Here is a 20,219-nt window from a genome sequence, read left to right as displayed (position 1 = left end):
CACACTTTCTTTTAATATATATATCCAAGTTTAATATTTCATATATAAAAAGTCATGTATATGTATAATATATGTATGTATGTGTACACAGGCTATCAGTCAGGCGGTTATAGAGAGCAAAGTTATATAATGAGTCAGCAGGCTGTGAAGTCAGTATGCACTATCCTATGGATACACTTTAATCCATGTTTATGTTTAATCTCCTGTGTATCTTCAAATTTTTCCCAGGTACAGCATTAGTTGGCACTTCCCACCTTAATGTAATTTTAGCCTTTCCTGGGAAACTTGACACACCCTGGTTGTCATGTCCCCAGATGTACCACTAGAGGGAGCCACTCCATAACAGGTGAGGTCAATCTGACAAAAACAAGTGATCAGCCTGATGCTGATCCGAAGCCAAGGCTACAGATTACAGGTAACGTATCTCAGATTTATTAAAAAACACATAGGTAACGAGTCAGAGCTTGGACTAGGAATGATTTGGAAAAGAATTGAAGGCATTATTCCACAGAACATTCACAGTGTGTACTAGAGACAGACAGAGAGCAGGGCAGTGTCTTAGAAACATTTGCGGTGGACGATGGACGGCCCGGCCTCGTCGTACTCCTGTTTGCTGATCCACATCTGCTGGAAAGTGGACAGAGAGGCCAGGATGGAGCCACCAATCCAGACAGAGTATTTGCGCTCGGGAGGGGCGATGATCTGTTGGTCAGGATGAGAAAGGGCCATTAGTGCACTAGGAGGGAATTGCGGATTCCAGCATGGTCAGGATTTGTGGCACCAGCTGAAGTTTCATGGGCCTTGGGGACAGTCTTGGCTGTTAGATGCTGAAATTGAGCCCTAACCCATGGGGTGTGAATAGTTGTGGATTTAGAGATTCTTCAATGAACACTTTTGGTCTCCCGGCTTCCTTTTATACCAGGGGTAGCTAACCCTCGGGATCTAATGCTTGATGATCTGAGGTGGAGCTGATGTAACAACAGCAGAAATAAAGTACACAATAAGTGAAATGTGCTTGAATCATCCCGAAACCATCCCCTAACCCCCAGTCCGTGGAAAAAATTGTCTTCCACGAAACTGGTCCCTGATGCCAAAAAGGTTGGGGACTGCTGTTAAACAATCGACTCCAAAACTTCTATGACACTTCAGCTTCATGCAGTCTACTATCAGGCAAATGGAAAGTTGGCCCCCAATTCTACACCACCTCCACTTAAGCCTGACATTGTCCCTGATTCCTATCAGCTGTTCTTCAGAGCTCAGCACAACATATAAACTCTGTGGACACAAATACTAGCAACATCAAGGGGAAGTTTTAACCGTGTCAGAATTTCTGACCAGACAAGAACTTACTGTAAGACCTGATTAAGTCTACCAAGATGCACTGTTTAACCCTGAGGGGTCCATTGATGGGATGAAGATTCCCCCGGGATAGGTCTCAGCTAGGCTTACGCCGGCTGCCCCTACCTGCATGAATGGGCCTGGCATGCAGGGACATGCTGATCAATGAATGGTTTAGGCCCAGAGAGCAGTGATTCAGAACAAGGGTACGTCTACCTTGACCTCTGCTCTCTGGGTCTAAAAATAGCTAGAGTTGAGTAAGTCTAAATTCCACATCAGACTTGGATACTTAGGTAGAAATAAATATTGACACTTGGCCAATAGATAAGCTTTTTCTGAAACTGTGGTGAAAGGGTTTAATTTCTCTTTATTCCTTGAGCTCTGGTTGAACTTTATTTTTAATACAAGTAGCTGAAAGGGTTTAATTTCTCTTTATTCCTTGAGCTGTGGTTGAACATTTATTTTTAATACAAATAGCTGATATTTACTGAGCACTTACTATCTGCCAAGCACTTTGCCCAGCATTTTACATGTACTATCTCATTTAATCTTCATAACCTCTTTGAAGGGTACGTACTGAATCAGTCCCATATTCTAAATGAGGAAACAGAGACTGCACGAGGTTTAAGTAATTGACCTTGGTCACACCGACTGGTACATGTCAGCCCCAATATGTAAACCTGGACCTTTCCCAGGTGTTTTTTCTTTCTGTTTTGTTTTAGGAATAACCTTTCAGTTTTAGATACTTTTAGATTTACATACGAGAGGTACAGACAGTACAGAATCCCTACAGACCACCGCCAACCCCATTCAGTTTCAGTTTCCCATAATATCATCTTACTGTCTCAGGTTTTCAATGGTTTGCTCTCACCACACTGGAGCTCAAAATTCTACACTCATTTCTATTCAAGACTCCAAGATTGGAGAACTAGGAACTACCCAACTCTGGCTGGGTGTCTATCATCCGAGAAACTCAAATCCTCAGAAAACAGCCTCTGTCCTCTCACCCCACAGTCCATCCTCGCCTGTAATGTGGAGAGAGAGAGTGCTTCAGTCTAGCACACCCTGTTATGTTAGCGGCAGACCCTTTTCATAAAAAAAGAGAAGGCAGCTTAAATAACAGAGAACCGGTCTGAATACCTCTCGTGTGTGTGAACTGCACCCTGAGTGCCCTTTCTCCCATTCCCTGGGACATGGATCAGAGAATCCCAGCCTGGCCTCCTGATTTCAGAGTAACAGTAGCCTGTGCGAAGTCACCAGCCACGTGTCAGCTTGCCTCCAAAGAATGATAGCCTTTTAATCTGAGTTCCTCTGACTGACTCAAAACTCACACAATGTAGGGGTCCTGCTCGCTCAGGGAGTGAGTCTGGCCATCCTGGGGTCATACTGTGCTTTGGAGCACTTGTCTCAAAAGGAGCATCAGAAAGAGAGATGAAGATAAATTTCCAACTCCTGGCTGCTAAGATGGAATCATATTTAGTACTGAAAGAAGAGTATACTACTGAATTCTAAACAGGATTTATACCTGTTTAGAAATGTCTGGCTTATCTGTAATGTTTATAATGTTCTATACATGAGATGCACTACTTTCATGATGAGGAAAAACAACGTATTGTGTATTTCAATGAGATATGGGCACATGAGTGACTCTATTGACCTTTTCCTACATCTGCTGAAAGTAGCTGACTGACATGGATAAGTATTGATTAAACTTTGTACAAGATAATTCAACTCCTCTTTGAATGGAACTGACTTAGATCCTTAAAAGTATGATGCTTGAGGACTTTTACCAATGCCTAGCTCTAAGACCCGTAAGTGTATGCAACCAAGATGTAGCCTCTGAAGAATCCTTCACATCTGGTTATAAGCTTGGCATTGCCAGCAGCATATAAGGGTCTATCACAGAACTTTACCTTGATCTTCATGGTGCTGGGGGCCAGGGCTGTGATCTCTTTCTGCATGCGGTCAGCAATGCCGGGGTACATGGTGGTACCCCCGGAGAGGACATTGTTAGCATAAAGGTCCTTCCTGATATCAATATCACACTTCATGATGCTGTTGTACGTGGTTTCATGGATGCCAGCAGACTCCATCCCTGGAAAAGAGACACAGGTTGTGGTCCTTGGGTGATAAAGAAAACCCAGGCTGATATGGAAGACAATATGAGTAACTGGATAATCTTACACCGGACCACAGCTTGGCAGGCATAATGCTCTAGGAGCCACCATCTCAGGACTGAAAGACCCTTGAAATATCCCATGTCCTCTACCATTTGTCTAGGGAGGAAGCCCTGCTTCGGCATCTCTGGAAGGGTGAGAGGCTACAGTATCACAGTCCTAAGACTTTATAGACTCACTGCTATAAGTGATTCAAATAAAAAGCAAAGCCTTCAAATTCCCAAAGCCTTGAGAAGGTCCCAGGCTGAGCTAACACCACAGCCTTTGCTCAGAACTCCTAAATCTCTCCTCGACTGCTGTCTTGTTCTCACCCCTCAAAACTAAACGGTGCTGGAACATTTGAAATATGTTTCATTTTATTTGGACAAAGACTCATTTTTCTTCAATCTTGATATTTTTTTGTCTGAATTTCTTGTTAATTTCTGACATGGGTCTTTTGAAAAGAACCTCCAGATGGTTCTTCATCTTTTACAGTTTTATGAAGTAATACTAATCATGCTTAGTAATTGATTACTGCCAATATGAGTTTGGGTAAACTCCGGGAGTTGGTGATGGACAGGGAGGCCTGGCGTGCTGCAGTCCATGGGGCTGCAAGGAGTCAGACACGACTGAGCAACTGAACTGAACTGAATATCTAATCAGCATTGAGTGGACTTAGTACCCCCACCCCCACACACGTCTCATTTTAAAGATGAGGACACATTTTACAAATGAAGACATTGTACAGATGAGGCTCCAGGAGGCAAAATTATGAAAGGAGAACTAAGATTCACACCCAGGCTCACCTCTCTCTAAACAACTATGCTAACCTGTCTCCCAAGGTCAATGCCAATGTAGGAACGGACATTTCCATTTTTCTTTTCCCCTGTTATTTCCAGACTCTGCATTCAACCCATCCTTCCGGTGGCTCTGCTGTCTCCTAAGCGTGGACAATATCTGATTCTTTCACCATAAACCATATACCAAGAATGCTTCAGCTAGACTACAACCTAGACAATGTTTTCTTAAAAAGAAAACTCCTTTCATGGCTTCTTTATGTCTTCTCACTTTAAAAACGTGTCATTCTTTCCCTTGCCCTGGCTCAGGGGTGCCCTTGGTTTTTTGGCCCCTGTCACATGTCGCAGAAGGGCGCTGGGGGCTGAGACCGGCTGGTGGAAGGGGAGGAGGGTGCTCTCCCCGGGTGTGCTGCGTACCGATGAACGAGGGCTGGAACAGGGTCTCGGGGCAGCGGAAACGCTCATTCCCGATGGTGATCACCTGCCCATCAGGCAGCTCATAGCTCTTCTCGAGGGAGGAGGAGGATGCGGCAGTGGCCATCTCATTCTCAAAGTCCAGGGCTACGTAGCACAGTTTCTCCTTGATGTCCCGGACAATCTCACGCTCAGCTGTCAATGAGATACAAACATGGTAGCCAACCTTGAGATTTGCACAGTTGGTAAAAATCCACCTGCCCTATAGTACTGTCTTACAATACAGGTTTCTGCCTGAAAGTGGATATTCTATTCTGCAACCCCAAATCCATGAGGACAACTAAATTATAGGTCCATTAGGGAACCACTTCTGTTCCCAGCAAAGTGCTTCACAGAGAGAAACTTCGAAGCAGATAATGTCCGGACAGTGCATGACAGGATGAAAATGAGCTGGCTAGCGACAAAGAGCAGGAGTCCTTCTGGACGTTAACTTTTTTGCATGGTTAATTAATGACTCTGTTATATACGCTATACAACAGTTTATTATTTTTAATTGACCTGGAAGATTCATGCCCAAACAGTCCCTTAGCAGCACCTACAGTTTTAAAAAGCTCTGAAGACCCATGTTGTCTGACCCAGGTGGATTCCAACTCAAGTCCTTGGAAAACTCATCACCTTCCAGAAAGAGGCTCAGGACCAGTCCCGGTAGAGAAGGTCCCAGTGGTGCACGGAAGAAGTGGGTGGGCAGACCCCTTTCCGACTCCTGTCCTCTGAAGTTCTAAACCATTGGTTCTATCCAGGCCCCTGGGAATGTTTTAGAGGCATCTTGGAATTCCTCAGAGGGAGCAGAGAAGGGTCAGAATTCATTCAACTCTCTATCCCAGAAGGAGATTTTTAAATCGTCAGGGCTCAAATTTGGAGTCTAGGATAAGTCTTGGGCATGTCCAGAAACCTGAACATTTGGATAAGAGCAAATTGGCGGGGAAGGGCAGGCAGCCAGGGTCAAGGGCACTGAGGTCATCCTGATGTCTCTAGGACTGTCTGCCTCTGCCTCTCATAGAGAGAGACCAAGGGCACCAGTTTAGTCGGAAGACAAACATGTTGTTGCCTCCTAGGTTGGTATTACTAATCACTAACAAGTATCTCATGCTTCCTCAGGACCAGGAATTCCACGTGCATGATCTCATTTACTACTCCCAACATCCTTGTGAGAGTAAATGGTTACTCCCATTTTACAGATGGAGAGCATGTGGCTTAGTAGACTTGGGCATCTTGTCCAAAGTCACACAGCTAGTGAGTGGCAGAACTGGGACCCAAGCCCTATCAAGATGTCTCTAAAGACTGCCAATCACCATGCCATACTATTTTCAGGCTCTTTTTAAATTAATTTTTTTGGAATATAGTTGCTTTACAATGTTGTATTAGTTTCTGCTGCACAGCTAAGTGATTCAGCTAGACGTACACATATAATCCCCTCTTTTTCTTTGGATTTCCTTCCTATTCAGGTCATGGTGGAGTATCAAGTAGAATTCCCTGTGCTATACATTAGTTATCTACTTTCCACGTGGTATCAGTAGTGTATGTATGTCGATCTCAATCTCCCAATTCCTCCCCTATTTTCAGTCTCTATATGTGAATGGAAGGGATTTAAAAATGTTCAAATAATGCAACTCTGACTAGCTCATAATACCTGATGGTTAAAACTGTTCTTTTCAAGGAAATGGTGTGATCGTTTTGCGATTACACATAGCAAAATACTCAGAGCTTTGCCCTGGGCAAAGTCAGGTCTTGCTGTCCGCAAGGCTCCCTCCCATTGTTTCCTCGGCTAGTCACCAGTCAGGGAAGGACACCCCGCCCCTACGCCCCCTCCCTTTATGTCCCCCAGGCCTCACCGGTGGTCACGAAGGAATAGCCTCGCTCGGTCAGGATCTTCATGAGGTAGTCGGTGAGATCTCGGCCAGCCAGGTCCAGACGCATGATGGCATGGGGCAGGGCATAGCCCTCATAGATGGGCACGTTGTGGGTGACACCATCTCCCGAGTCCAGCACAATGCCTGGGGGACAGTTGTGTATGATAAAAGTCACCAGGGGAGCTGGTGTATGATCACTTACTGGTCTAGTAGAAGGGGAATTTCTAAGCCTTTTATTTGAAAGTAAGGAAGGCATTTGATAGGAAAAGAGAGTTGAGGCAGGGCTAGGTTAACAAAAGAAAAAAAAAAAAAAGAACAGGAAGAGGGAAACAATAGAAGTCCTCCTGGAAATACAAGTTAAAGGGCTTATTTTTAAAGGTGAGAAGAAGCCCTCAAGGGGCGGGAATTAACTCAGTCAATTCTAAATAACCTCCAGTCCATCGCAACACACATGTTTATAAACCATTCAATCCTGTAACTCATAGTGTACTCAACCAGGGCTTTCACCCTGCCCAGCCACCTACCAGTTGTACGTCCAGAGGCGTAGAGGGACAGCACCGCCTGAATAGCCACATACATGGCTGGGACATTGAAAGTCTCAAACATAATCTGCAAAGCAAGCCAAAGAGATTAGTTAATGTTGCTGCCAGTAACCCCAAGCATGCACAAGAGAGCATCTTGTTGATGACTGCAGATGGGCCCGCCTGATTCTGGGTAGAGGAAACTAAGGTAGAGGAGGGTCACAGAAGCCTTGGTTAGTGGTCAAGGAGAAAGGAAGGTGTAAATGGAGAGACCACGGTACCAGTGACCTGGTATCTGGGGAGTGGAAGGGACAGTGTGCACACATGACCAGCCAGGTATAAGGAGGGTCTAGTTTCTGGTCCTGGCCCTGACTTGAACGTGACCTGGAGAATTCACCAAACTAACAACTGATTAATGTGGGTGGCTGCGGGATCTTTGTTCCCCAACCAGGGATCGAACCCAGGCCCTGAACAGTGAAAGCACGGAGCCAAAACCACTGAAGCTCAGACTGGTTGAGATGAACCCCATTCTGTGGTCTGTCTGAGATTTCATTTAATCTGTTCAACTTTTTTCTGTAGTTGCTGAGTCAATGTCAGCTCTAGAGTCTGAAGCCATTCTAGCTACAGTGAAGGAGTCCTGATTGCTGGAAGAAAAGAATTGCCTGCTGGTAACAGAGAACCAAGTATGAATGTTGATATGGCAGTTCATGCCATCCAGGGACACAGCACCAGAGCCCCTCCAGGTCACGTGTTAGAAATGTGTGCCCACGGAGATGCCCATAGGCCTCCATATCTCCATCTGCAAAACCCTCTCTGGTCTATAAACCAGAGTGAACATCTAGCATAGTTTGCTAGATGGCCATAATTCCCAACTATTCGTTTTTACCACTCACTGGGAAAAAAGCTCCCTTAAAAACAGCATCTCTTGGGTCATGAGTCCTTTCCAGACACACAGATGTTCCCCTGCAGAGGACAGCTGCTAGTGTGTTGATGAGGCATCCAGAGCTCTCCCAAGAAAAAGGCTCTGCAGTATTTATGTTTATTATTCTCTGAGGTCAAAAGATTGTGGGCCAAATCCAAGCTCTGACACTTCTAGCTGTGTGACCTTGGGACCATCACCTAATGTACTTGAGTCTCAAATTCTTCATTTATATTGGTGGTGGTTTAGTTGCTAAGTCTGACTCTTGTGACCCCATGGAGTATAGCCCACCAAGCTCCTTTGTCCATGGGATTTCCCAGGCAAGAGTATTGGAGTGGGTTACTATTTCCTTCTCCGGGGATCTTCCTGACCCAGGAATAGAACTTGGGTTTCCTGAATTGCAAGCAAGATTCTTTACTGACTGAGCCACCAGGGAAGCCTTCATTTATATTACCAGGATAATAATAGCTCATGTTTTAGGTTAAGATTTAAAGAGACAATCTGTATAAAATGCTTAGCCCAGTGCTTAACCATAACAAGCAGGAAGTTGACACTAGGTGTATTTATTAAGCAGCTCATCCAAACTGGAAACTTTGTCTGGATAATGGAATAGATGGTCTCCTGTTTCTGAGCTTCAGAAAGTCACAATAAAGATAATAATAAATACCTGTTTAGTGTTTATCATACCAGGTACCATGAAACACATTTAGCATTTGTCTCATTAATCTTCAAATCATTTGAAAAATAATAGTACTAATATTATTCTCAACATATGGACAAGGAAACTGAGTCTATGAAAATTAAGTGGATATTTTAAAGTCACACAGCTGATAAGTGCCAGATCGAATTTTCAAGCTGGGATCTGACTCTAGGACCAAAATTCCCCATTGTATGTTATCCTGCATTTTGAAATGACTTCTTAGAAGTTTTAAACCTAAACACGTGGCCTTTTCAGTTAAATCTGGAAAATTTCCTATTGCTGTTGGAGCCAAGGGGCCATTCGTGCAGTAAGGATCTCTGACGCCCCTGGCCTTGGGAATCCAGGAAAGTTGTCAGCCTGTGAGCAGACTGTTGGGCGGGCCTTTTATCTGCTATCCTGTACAACCCCCTTCAAGGACTTCCTCCAAGCCCTGAAGTGCTGGGTCCTAGAGTGGTATTTACCTGGGTCATTTTCTCCCGGTTGGCCTTGGGGTTCAGGGGCGCTTCAGTGAGCAGGGTTGGATGCTCTTCAGGGGCAACACGAAGCTCATTGTAGAAAGAGTGGTGCCAGATCTAGGGGACCAAGGAAAAGCACAACAATTAGACGGAGCAGAAGCATGACAGCCCTCGAAGAGGGACCAGAATGAGCACATGAAACCAGGTCCAAATACAAGTGCTCATTATGTGCCCACGTTTTTACAGGTGCAAGACTCAAGCTTAAAGACTACAAGGAACTTACCTGAGAATTCACACCTAGTAAGTGAATGAGCAAAAACCCAAACCCAGGTCTACGAGGCAGGATAGGGTAATGGTTAAGGACATAGGCTCTGTAGTGAAACCTGGGTTCAAATCCTGGCTTAAGCACTTCTTGGTTATATGAATGTAGGCAAATTTTAACCCTTCTCTGCAACAATCTCTCCATGGGGAGTATAAAAATAACTCATGTCTCTGTGAGACTTAAATCAGGGAATCCTAGAGTTACTATCTAGCCCAGTGTCTGGCCCAGAGAAAATGTTGCCATTATTCAACTGTATCTTCTTTACCAACTTGTGCTCACTCAGTCATGTCCAACCCTTTGCAAGCCCATGGACTGTAGCCCACCAGGCTCCTCTATCCACAGGATTTTCCTGGCAAGAATACTGGAGTGGGTTTCCATTTCCTCCTCCAGGGGACCTGCCTGAGCCAAGGATCAAACCCATGTCTCGTGTATCTCCTGCATTGCAAGCAGACGCTTTACTGCTGAGCCACAAGGGAAGCCCCCACTTTAATTAATATTCATGGGAAAATGACTTAGTGTAGCAAGTAAAAGGACAAATGAATGAATATATGAATGGATGAATGAAGCAGATCTGAAAACCTAATGGTTATTTTTAATATTTAAGGGAATTTTTCCACCCCTCCATTCCTCTATTTGCTCCCCAGGGTTGAAAGAAGCCTACCTTGGTTGGCACACACTGGACCTTTCATTCATGGACAGACCTTGGCCTTCAGGTGTTTCCCCAAAAAGCCACTGCCTGTTTCTAGCATGATATACTTTGAACATGCTTGTGTTTGCTTCATGGTTAAGCATGCTCTTTATTTTTATTTTTTGAGCTGTTTCTTTTTGTAATTTAATTTTTATTTTATATTGGAGTATAGTCAATTTACAATATTGTATTAGTTTCAGGTGTACAGATAAGTGATTCAGTTATACATATATATATATATATATATATATATCTTTTTCAAATTCTTTTCCCATGTAGGTTATTGTAGAATATTGAGTAGAGTTCTCTGTAAGCATCCTTTTTAACCCTGGATGCCATAAGGAGCAAACCATTGTGAAAAGAGTTCAGTTGATTAATTATTTTTAAAAGCCCAAAAATCCTCCACTAGTGCCTGAAATATTAAATTTATTCAGAATTAAAACAAAATAAAAACAAGAACTGCTAGTGAAAGTTTGTACATTAACAAAAGCTAGATTGACTTGAAAGATTCTCTATCTTGTTGCAGTTTCTTTGGTTTTGAATTTGTGGTTTCTAGAAAGGAAATGAGACTCCTCAAAGTTCTACTCCTTTGATGGAGTAAAAGCAGCACAGTGCTCAAAAAATCTAAAAAAAAAGAAAGAAAGAAAAGAAATGCTGCCAATCTTGTTATATACCGTGGATACTCTGAAACATCGTTAGAAACCAACCAATCTCTGTCTCTCCCCACTCTGTCTCTCTTCTTCCTCTCTCTCTCTCTCCAGAAGACACTTTGCATTTTAGAAATGACAGTATGGTTCATTAGTTTTTCTCCAGGTGTATCCCTTCTGTGATGCTGCCAGCTCCATGGAGAAAGTCTTAAAAGAGAATTTCCTCATCATTATTATTGTCTCCTCCTCAGTGCCTACTGCAATCTTAACCAAATCCAGACTCTCAGACTCAGTAATGAAACACATTTTTTGTAGAGCAGCAGAGGTTTCAGCATTATCACTGATAAATTCTAGCAACACTATTTTCTTTTAAAATTGTGAGAGTGAGAGAAAGTATGTGTGTGCGTCTGTGTGTGTGGAGCTGACAGATATACAAAAGGCCAGATTTTCTGGTTCTAACGTATTTGCTGCATTTAAAAAATTTAAGTCACTTTCTCATCATTTCTTCTGCCTTTTCTTTGATCACTTTGTTTCCATGATACTTAAGAGCAAACATCAAAACCCTCGGATTTAACTCTTCTCATTAGCTCTTCTATAGGGGTCTGGGAGAGAAAGACTTCACTTAATGCGACTCAGGGAGATATTTTTTGAACTGTTTATTTAAAAATTTGTGTTGGTTGCTTGTGCTTCAATATGTTGAGGGACATTTTAGGAATGTAGCAAATCTACAATGTCACAGCCCCTTTTCTACAGAGAAAACTAAAAGCAAAAAAAAAAAAAAAAAGAACAACTGGACGGAGGAGCCTGGTAGGCTGCTGCCCGTGGGGTCCCTAAGAGTCGGACACACGACTGAGCGAATTCCCTTTCACTTTTCCCTTTCATACACTGGAGAAGGCAATGGCAACGCACTCCAGTATTCTTGCCTGGAGAATCCCATGGATGGGGGAGCCTGGTGGGCTACCGTCTATGGGGTTGTACAGAGTCGGACACAACTGAAGCAACTTAGCAGTAGCAGCAGGGTAAATTAATGAAAAACTTTCAAGAGTGGGTGGGTGAAGGCTATTCCCAGCTCCTTCATCCTTTGTTCTCCTGTTTGCAGCCCATACAGTGCTTGTCCTTGGAGGGCAAGCCAGTTGTCTGAGCAATAGACTATAATTCCCACCACTGCCAAAGGACTACTGTTCTCATTTTTAGAGCTAGGTCCCTCTGTGCTATGCTTAGTCCCTCAGTCGTGTCCAATTCTCTTCAACCCAATGGACTGTAGCCCACCAGGCTTCTCTATCCGTGAGATTCTCCAGGCAAGAATACTGGAGTGAGTTGTCATGTCCTCCTCCAGGGGATCTTCCCCACCCAGGGATCAAACCCACATCTCTTGCATCTCCTGCACTGGCAGGCAGATTCCTCACCACTAGCGCCGCCTGGGAAGCCCATCTGCCTCTAATTGGTTTATAAACCCTCTTAGTCAAGGAATTTGCTTTTTAAAATAAATAGGTAAAGTTCAGAATTTTTAAAATTCAGTTAGTAATAATCTAGAAGGAACAGCAACAAGTAAAAGCACAACCAGGCAAAGTGAGCCTGTTCTTTCCCCAGCAGTAGCCAGACATTTGAGATCCGGGCCACAGAAACCATTCATGCCTCTCCCAGTACCTTTTCCATGTCATCCCAGTTGGTGATGATGCCGTGTTCTATCGGGTACTTCAGGGTCAGGATTCCTCTTTTGCTTTGTGCTTCATCGCCCACGTAGCTGTCTTTCTGTCCCATTCCCACCATCACTCCCTAAAAAGTTCAACACATTACAAGTCAGCCTCTCTCAGAACTTGTGAACTGATTACTGTCCAAACACAAAGGGTTAAATCATTGCTATGAAAGTCCTTTCAGTACCAGCAATGACCCGCTGATTCTATTGTTTCTGAGCTCTTAGGAAACATCCCTTAGGTGATTTGGCCTGAACAGGCCTACAAATAACAGAGAACCCTGAGGGTAAGGCAACTTTGTCATTTATCTTCCGTATTCCTTCATGAGCTTTCTTAGGGCAAAGATTATATCCATCTTGTCTTGTTCGCCACTATGACAAATTGCCTGGCATGTATCTGACACTCAATCATTATTTGTTGAATGGATAAACAAAATTTTACACATTAGTTGAATGGCATTTTGCCTCTCATGAATCCTTTAAACTGTACGTTTAGAATTGTCACCTACTCGAGAGTATATCTAACCATTATAAGCAAAATCATTATTTCTACAAATGACCACTCAGTACTTGGTTTCTAATAGATAAAATCATACTGATCAATAGTACGCTATCTGTCTAAACTAGTGGGATGCACTTTTTTAGTCATTAATGTGAATCTTTAGAAAAAAAGAATCCTCATGACTAAAATTTAAAATTGCATTGGAGTGACAGAATTGCAAAACAGGTGGGGCTCCTATAGTTCCTTAAGAAGTGATTTTTGCAAAATATCTTGGCTATAAAAGTTCAACAAAGAGACAGAGTTCTTTCACTGGGGAAGGCTTCTAATATGTCTTCTTGTGAATTGATGCCAAATCAAAAGCCTAAATATCAATCAGATAGGCTCAATGTGCAAAATACATTTCTGATGTGAAAGGAGAATTTCTCGGATGAAGCTCTCACCTTTTACCCTGTGGCTACCATCCATATTTTCTTTCTATATAATGTTATGTAAAATTACCATATGTCTACCCACATGTATTTCGTTTACACCTAACAGATGTAAAATTACATTGGGTAACAATACTTACTTTCATTTCACATTAGGTTCTTTGAGAATGAGCAACCTGACCTTTTACTGTAGTTTCTTTCCATAGAGTAGCTATGGAATACATCAGATAACTCATAAATATTTCTGATGCTGATGACCATGGTTACATTTAGACAAAAAGGATTTATGAAAATAAAAAAAAGTCAGACTTTTTGTATTTATGAAAAAAAAAAAAAAGTCTCCCACCAGGTAATCTGTCAACGATATATATGAAATTGGCACGTATCTCTGGACATCAGTCATCAGAGGTACATTTCTAACAAAGTTAGATAATCTCTGGGCAGAGAGCAACAATCTATGAATACCCATGGACACAGAGACATGGAGGGACCAAATCTATACGGCTTTGTTTCTCTCTGTTTCAGAGAGAATTTTGCTCACCTGATGTCGAGGACGTCCCACGATGGATGGGAAAACAGCCCTGGGAGCATCATCCCCCGCAAAGCCGGCCTTACAGAGCCCAGAGCCATTGTCACACACCAGGGCGGTGCTGTCCTCCTCCTCACACATCTCGGCTGGAGCTGCTTCACAAGGTCCTAAAGGGATCAGGGAGGAAGCCAAGGCAGGTGTGATCCAGCAGTCTTGGAGCTTACCTGACCACTCCCACCTTCCAGCCAGAGACTCCTCCTCTGTACTAGAGCGCCCCCTGCTGATTCTTATCTAACACACCATTTATCTCAAAACACTTTCATTAGACTGTAATCTTAAACTCAGACTTCTCCATTCATACAGTAGGTCTCCAGCACAGGAACATCACGTGTGCTCATAAGCACTTTAAAGACTGACTAAGCAAGTGAAGGAATGAACTACTGCAGAGCACAGATGGAATATCAGACCATGAGATCTGATCTCCCAGGGACAAGTCACCTGTCATTTGCTAATGAAGTACCTAGAATTTGCTGTCTGTATACACCCATACTCATATTTTTCTAGATATGCTATAAATTAAAATTTTTTTTCCAAAAAAGTAGATTTTGAGGAATGAGCAGCATGTGAAATTTTGGAAATACTGAAACATTTTATGTAAAAAATGTTTAAAAAAATATTCTCTTTTGGATCCTGGGGACTTTAATTTTACACAAGGGTAAAATTAAAGCCCTGAGGAACCAATCAAAATGTCTTAAGGAGGTGCTTAAAATTTTAGGGGTCACAGTCATTCCATTAATAAAAATCACTGCTAACCTCTAAGTCCAACAAGGCAGAGTGAGTCCAAAAAATTACATATCATGCAGTATAATGTTCTATTGTCCTTAAGAAACATAAATAGAAAGATAAGTTACAGGTCATTCTTATGCAATACTAGGCCAGAGGTATGCATTGTATGATCCCATTAAAAATGTATTGTTATGCACTAGAAAAAGATTAATCATATTTACCAAGATGTTGGTGGGGGTTATTTTTGAAGTGGATATTCTAGATGTTTTACATGAAACCCTGGGTTCTGTAATATTTTCTAAATGAATTGAGCATATATTCTTTCAGTAAGAAAACAGTATTTTAAATATCTCACGTTTAAGCTTGAATCCCATGACAAAATTTGGAAGGTTGGAGCAAAAGTAACAACTTAAAGATCTGGGAAATTGAAGGTTTATTAGAGAACATTTTTGTTTAATACCCTCATGTCTACAAATGAGAAAACTCAGGGGAAGTGATTTGGCAAAAAACATGAACCTCACCTGAGAGGACATAACTTAAAATCCAGGACATGTACTATCATTGCCAACTGACAGACAAGGAAATCAAGACTCAAGGAGTTGAAGTGACTTGTCCAGATCTCAAAAGCGGTAAAGTTGGGACAGCAAAGATTACAGCACCCGATGATTATGGTCTTGGACTCTGGAGTCTCACTGCCTGGATTTGAGTGTGGGTTTTGCCACTTAGAAGTTATGTGATTTAGTAAGTTATTTAATATCTCTGAATCAGTCTTTTTATACATCTATGAAAGAACAATAATATTCATGTGTAGTACATAGAGTCTTATGGGGATTAGATATTTTAAAGCATTTAAAATAATTGATAGTGGCATATACTTTATGAATTCTCAATAAATACTATTTTAAAATTATTAATTTAAATTATAATTATTGTGTGATTATTATCATTATCCAGATTTTTTATGTATAGTCTTGGTTTCCTTTCCACACTACTTCCAGGCTTAGGACAGAGACCTTCAACTTGTAGATTCTACTTGTAAGAATAGAAAATGTAACTTATAAGTGGCTCTTTCCTTTCCCACCCTTCCCTTCCCTTTCCAGACACTGAATGGTGTTTGGCAGTCATGTGACTTGGCTTCCTTCCTAGCAGATCAAGAAGTAAGAAGAGAGGTGAGAACTTTAAGGGAGAGGAGGCAGAAGCAGCAGTCTGAGGCAAGTGTCAGAGGCGGCCAGCACCAGATCACCACCCTCTCTGGATGTGCTAAGCAGATTTTCCAAACCAAAAGGAAGAGCTGAAAACAGGATAACATATTCAGAATTAGGAGACTTTGAAAATGTGATGGTGTGGACACCAGGAATATACGTCTTTAGTAACCCTTTCCTTGGGCAAGAAAGGTTTGGGGGAGTGTTAGAATGCACTGCAGAAAAAATAGATTGGACCCTTAACATGCAGGAAAAAGAAAATCTCAAAATTTAGTAAATGTGCTTTTATTTGACCAAAAAAAAAAAAAAAAAGATGTCTAGGAAGAATTTTAAAATCTCTAAACCAAGCAATGTCATTAGAGAAATCTGTATGCCCCAGAAAGAATCTGGCTCAATGGTTTACAACTCTTATCTAACCTGATGAGCAGCTGGGTTTGGAGCAAAGCATTTCCTAATTAGGTAAAACCCACTAGAACGTCTGCTCTTGGAACAGCACCCAGGTCAGGGGGGTTTGCTCCAACTGACTGGAGTGCATCTCTTGCCAAAAATGAGGAGTTAGTGGGAGGGGAACACTCCAGTTCCCAGCTCCACGGTCTTGAAACACAAACCATATTTAGTCATGAATCACAAAATGGAAGGAAAAATCTGAGCGTGAAAACCCCAGTTGGGGCGGAGCTACCAAACCCCGATTCACAGTGAAGATCAGCCTGGGGTGGCGGGGCTGGCTCCATGGTCCCGCCTGGCTGAGAAATGCAAACCATCCCATAGGCTGAAATGCAAACAGCTGTCAGTTGCACGCCAGCTCCCTCCCTCTTTATTCACCAAGATTCAGTTGGGTTCCTGCTATGCTCTGCTGCAAACCAACCAAGGGAGATGCATATACCCTGAACTGCAAGCTCTTGGTTGCACTCAAGAGACTTTCCCATAGAAGACACCACCAATGAGAGCCAGAGGAACCCAGATGCAAATATACAAAGAGCCAATATCAAAGGCTAGGCAGCTAACCTCTGTTCAGTTCTAAAATCCACTGTCAGACACCGTGGTTGCAACAAAAGTACAGTCCAGTGAAAAATCCCCATACCAAATCTGAACCACAAGCAGATACTGGAGTTTCCAGTGTCTAAATATACATCGTCATGTAGCTGACTGCAGACAGCTAGACTGCACCTCTGAAATGCACTGCAAGACCGGGGCTGCTGGTTTAGTATAAACAAATTTTGCAGGTGACACTCATAGATTTCATTCCATCTTCCTCTCCCCTTCCTCCCTGATACAGGCTGCATCTTAGCTTTGTTTTTGAGGTTAGATAATTACAGCTAAAGGCTACAATCATGTTAGTAGTACAATCTTCATTCAAACATTTCTAAGTGTGTGAGTCTGGCTAAAATCTCCATAGATGACATCTGATTATACTGGGAAATGTCAGAGCTGCTGGAATCTAAGCCACATCTCTGGGCCGGTGCCACTTACCCTGAAAGTGCTCGGCTGGGCTTCTCCGCTCTGGGTGGTGTTCTGGAAAGCTGAAGGCTGGAGGGTTATATAGCCCCTTGGCCTGTTCCCCTCCCACTGGCTTCCCAAACAAGGAACAAAGACAGACTCAAGCCCTCTGTGGAGTCTAACACAACCATATAGGGACCTCAGCACAAAAATCTCTAATCTGGGTGGCCGGAGGCCTGGGTCTCTTCCACTGCATTCCACTGCTCTGCTCATGAAACGGGAGGCAGCTCAGCTGCGTGTGGGAGATGAACACCCCCAGCCTTCAGAACAACTGCTGAAATGCCCAGAGATACTGAGCAAGCCTCAGGGGGCATATGCAGGCACAGTACACACATTCCTCAGGAGATGCCAACCGGCTGTCAGGCTAGCGTTTCGGGGCATTTCCTCATGAACTGAGCACAGAAAGAAGCAGCCTCTGAGCAGTAGGGACTTTAAAAAGTTCTCCCACAAATGGGGCCTGCAATGAAGAAAGAGATGCTTCAGTGGTTCAGAAGTATGGAAAGGGCGTGAGGACTTTGTGGTCATCAGCACTGGGTTTGGGAGTCGAGTCTGTGGAGGGTATTAACGGAAGCAGGAATTGCAGTGGAGACAGGCTTGAGGGCCCGTGTTTCACAGAGGCGCTTGGAAGTCAGCACAGCCTTAAACATTTTGGTCCCTGGTTCATTAGTGGTATCTGCTATTTTGTCCTGACCCATGTAGCAGCATGATGAGGGTCATCCTTCCAGCAGAGCCCATGCAGGCCCCTGTCACAGAGGCAGTCCAAGAGCAAAGCATGTGTTTAAAGGAAGGCTCTCACGCACTTCAAGAGCCTCCTCTTGCCCCGATGACCCACTGATAGGTGACAGATAGATGGGGTGACCCAGGCATTCCTCCAAGGAAGGTAGTGAATGAACATATATCTGGTCTTAAGCTCTCATCCCCAGGTGTCAATGGATAACTTCAATGGTTTTACGTTTTCCTACTCCCCTCCACCAAGCAAAGGTTCTGACTAAATCCATGATAGAAATGGTTTTTTTATGGATACCATAAGCATTTCTGCTGACATGTGAGAAAAATCCCAAGGTGAATGACTCTGTTTTATAGCTGTGGCCAGCTCTTCACTCATGTTACTCTATCTGACTTACTTGATTTATGGTACAGACAGAAACTCACATTAATCTTTGAGAAACTGCACTATTGACTATTATGTAATTTTCTGTAGCTTAAGACTAAATAACTAAAATACAGATTTCTCTGTATTTTCAAGCATTTGTCAACTGTGTCTAGTTTTTGGCAACCAGAAAATACAATTGACAGAATGTTCAAACTTGAAGACTATGCAATATAACATAAAATCGGGCATTTGGGATATCCAGTGTTTTGTTTTTTTTTATCACAGGGAATATGTGAAGCAAATATTTCATATTTTCCTCATTGGGAGGGCAATTTGAGTAGCAGTAGGACTCTCCCTCCTCTCACTTCTGTCTCAAGCAGTGTCTGTGTAGTCCCTGATAGCTTTATGAAGTGAATGTTTATTAAATACTGAAAATAAGTTTCGATGTTCACTTTTATGATTCTTCATTTTCTCCCTTGATTCTGCTGCTGTTTCTGCTGCTAAGTCGCTTCAGTCGTGTCCAACTCTGTGTGACCCCACAGACGGCAGCCCACCAGGCTCCCCCGTCCCTGGGATTCTCCAGGCAAGAACACTGGAGTGGGTTGCCACTTCCTTCTCCAATGCATGAAAGTGGAAAATGAAAGTGAAGTCGCTCAGTCGTGTCCGACTCTTAGAGACCCCATGGACTGCAGCCTACCAGCCTCCTCCATCCATGGGATTCTCCAGGCAAGAGTGCTGGAGTGGGTTGCCATTGCCTTCTCCAAGTAGTGTATATTCACAGACCTGATAGCAATCAGACTATAATGACATAAACAGACTTAAAAGACGATGACTCAAGGTTTAGTTTTTCTTACAAGTTTGCCTTCTTTCCTTTCTTTCTTCTTTCCTTCTTTTTTGAAATTTATAACACTAATGAGGGAGCACCTGTAACTGAAAATAAATTTTTGACTCAGCAATTAAATGGTCTCATTGTCTGGGTCTGAGGTTTACCCCATCCAAGCCTCTTCAGTGAGAAAAAGCAGCACTGAGTGAGTACGGATGTGTGTACAGAGAAATCTCCAGTCAAGTGGCCAGATCTTTTCTGGGGCTTTCAGCCATGTATCCAAGGAGCTACAGAGCAATTAGGAAAACAGTAGTGTCTGATGACTTGGTTGCTGTTCAGGAAAACTATAAAATAAATTCCAGGCTATAAGCACAGTCAAGAATCATCTCCAGATGTGTTATTCTATAAACAGCACATCCCATCTTGGTAACATCATCCAATGATGATTTACTGTAAATTCCTTGAGATCTGGGACAATTTTAATCCTCTTTGGGGCCTAGTCCAGAGCTGAGTAAGCAGTGAGTGTTCAATAATTGCCTAGTGATTTCTTGATTAATCTTTATCTCCAGTGCCATGTAGATTTCAATTGGCTGTGTCCATGCTGGCACACAGCCACATAAGATGGATGTCTGGCAAAGAAAATGATTTTCTGCTGCTGTTGAATATTTGTTGAAATTGTTTTCTCTAGACTCATTATGCTCATTAGCTATTTTGTTCAGCTCATAGAATTCATTTTTCTGAGAAGACTCAATGAGAGCAAGCTATTTTTTCTATCTCTCATTCTTAGATTTCTTTGAGT

The 20,219-nt window shown here is 42.7% G+C and overlaps 1 protein-coding gene across 27 annotated transcripts in view; it reads right to left on the bottom strand.

The window, feature by feature from the left end:
• Positions 1-409: 409 nt before the first annotated feature.
• Positions 410-20,219, bottom strand: part of ACTA2 (actin alpha 2, smooth muscle) — a 54,794-nt gene continuing 34,984 nt past the window's right edge. For 20 of the 27 annotated variants that reach the window (XM_081556258.1, XM_081556308.1, XM_081556288.1 and 17 more), the window contains 8 exons: positions 14,032-14,186; positions 12,515-12,643; positions 9,217-9,327; positions 7,140-7,224; positions 6,598-6,759; positions 4,709-4,900; positions 3,252-3,433; positions 410-702 (listed from right to left, as the gene is read on the bottom strand). In XM_081556258.1, the coding sequence (XP_081412384.1) occupies positions 559-702; positions 3,252-3,433; positions 4,709-4,900; positions 6,598-6,759; positions 7,140-7,224; positions 9,217-9,327; positions 12,515-12,643; positions 14,032-14,160 (1,134 nt within the window). In that variant the 5' untranslated portion in view covers positions 14,161-14,186 and the 3' untranslated portion in view covers positions 410-558. Of the gene's footprint in view, positions 703-3,251; positions 3,434-4,708; positions 4,901-6,597; positions 6,760-7,139; positions 7,225-9,216; positions 9,328-12,514; positions 12,644-14,031; positions 14,187-14,832; positions 14,900-17,477; positions 17,521-20,219 lie in introns of those variants that run through there. The other 7 variants (XM_081556169.1, XM_081556185.1, XM_081556160.1 and 4 more) reach the window with 3 other exon arrangements.

Source organism: Giraffa tippelskirchi, chromosome 2 (genome assembly GCF_054371585.1).
Source record: "Giraffa tippelskirchi isolate mGirTip1 chromosome 2, T2T-mGirTip1v1.2.pri, whole genome shotgun sequence".
Classification (NCBI taxonomy): Eukaryota; Metazoa; Chordata; class Mammalia; order Artiodactyla; family Giraffidae; genus Giraffa; species Giraffa tippelskirchi.
This window is presented reverse-complemented; position numbering and strand designations above follow the sequence as displayed.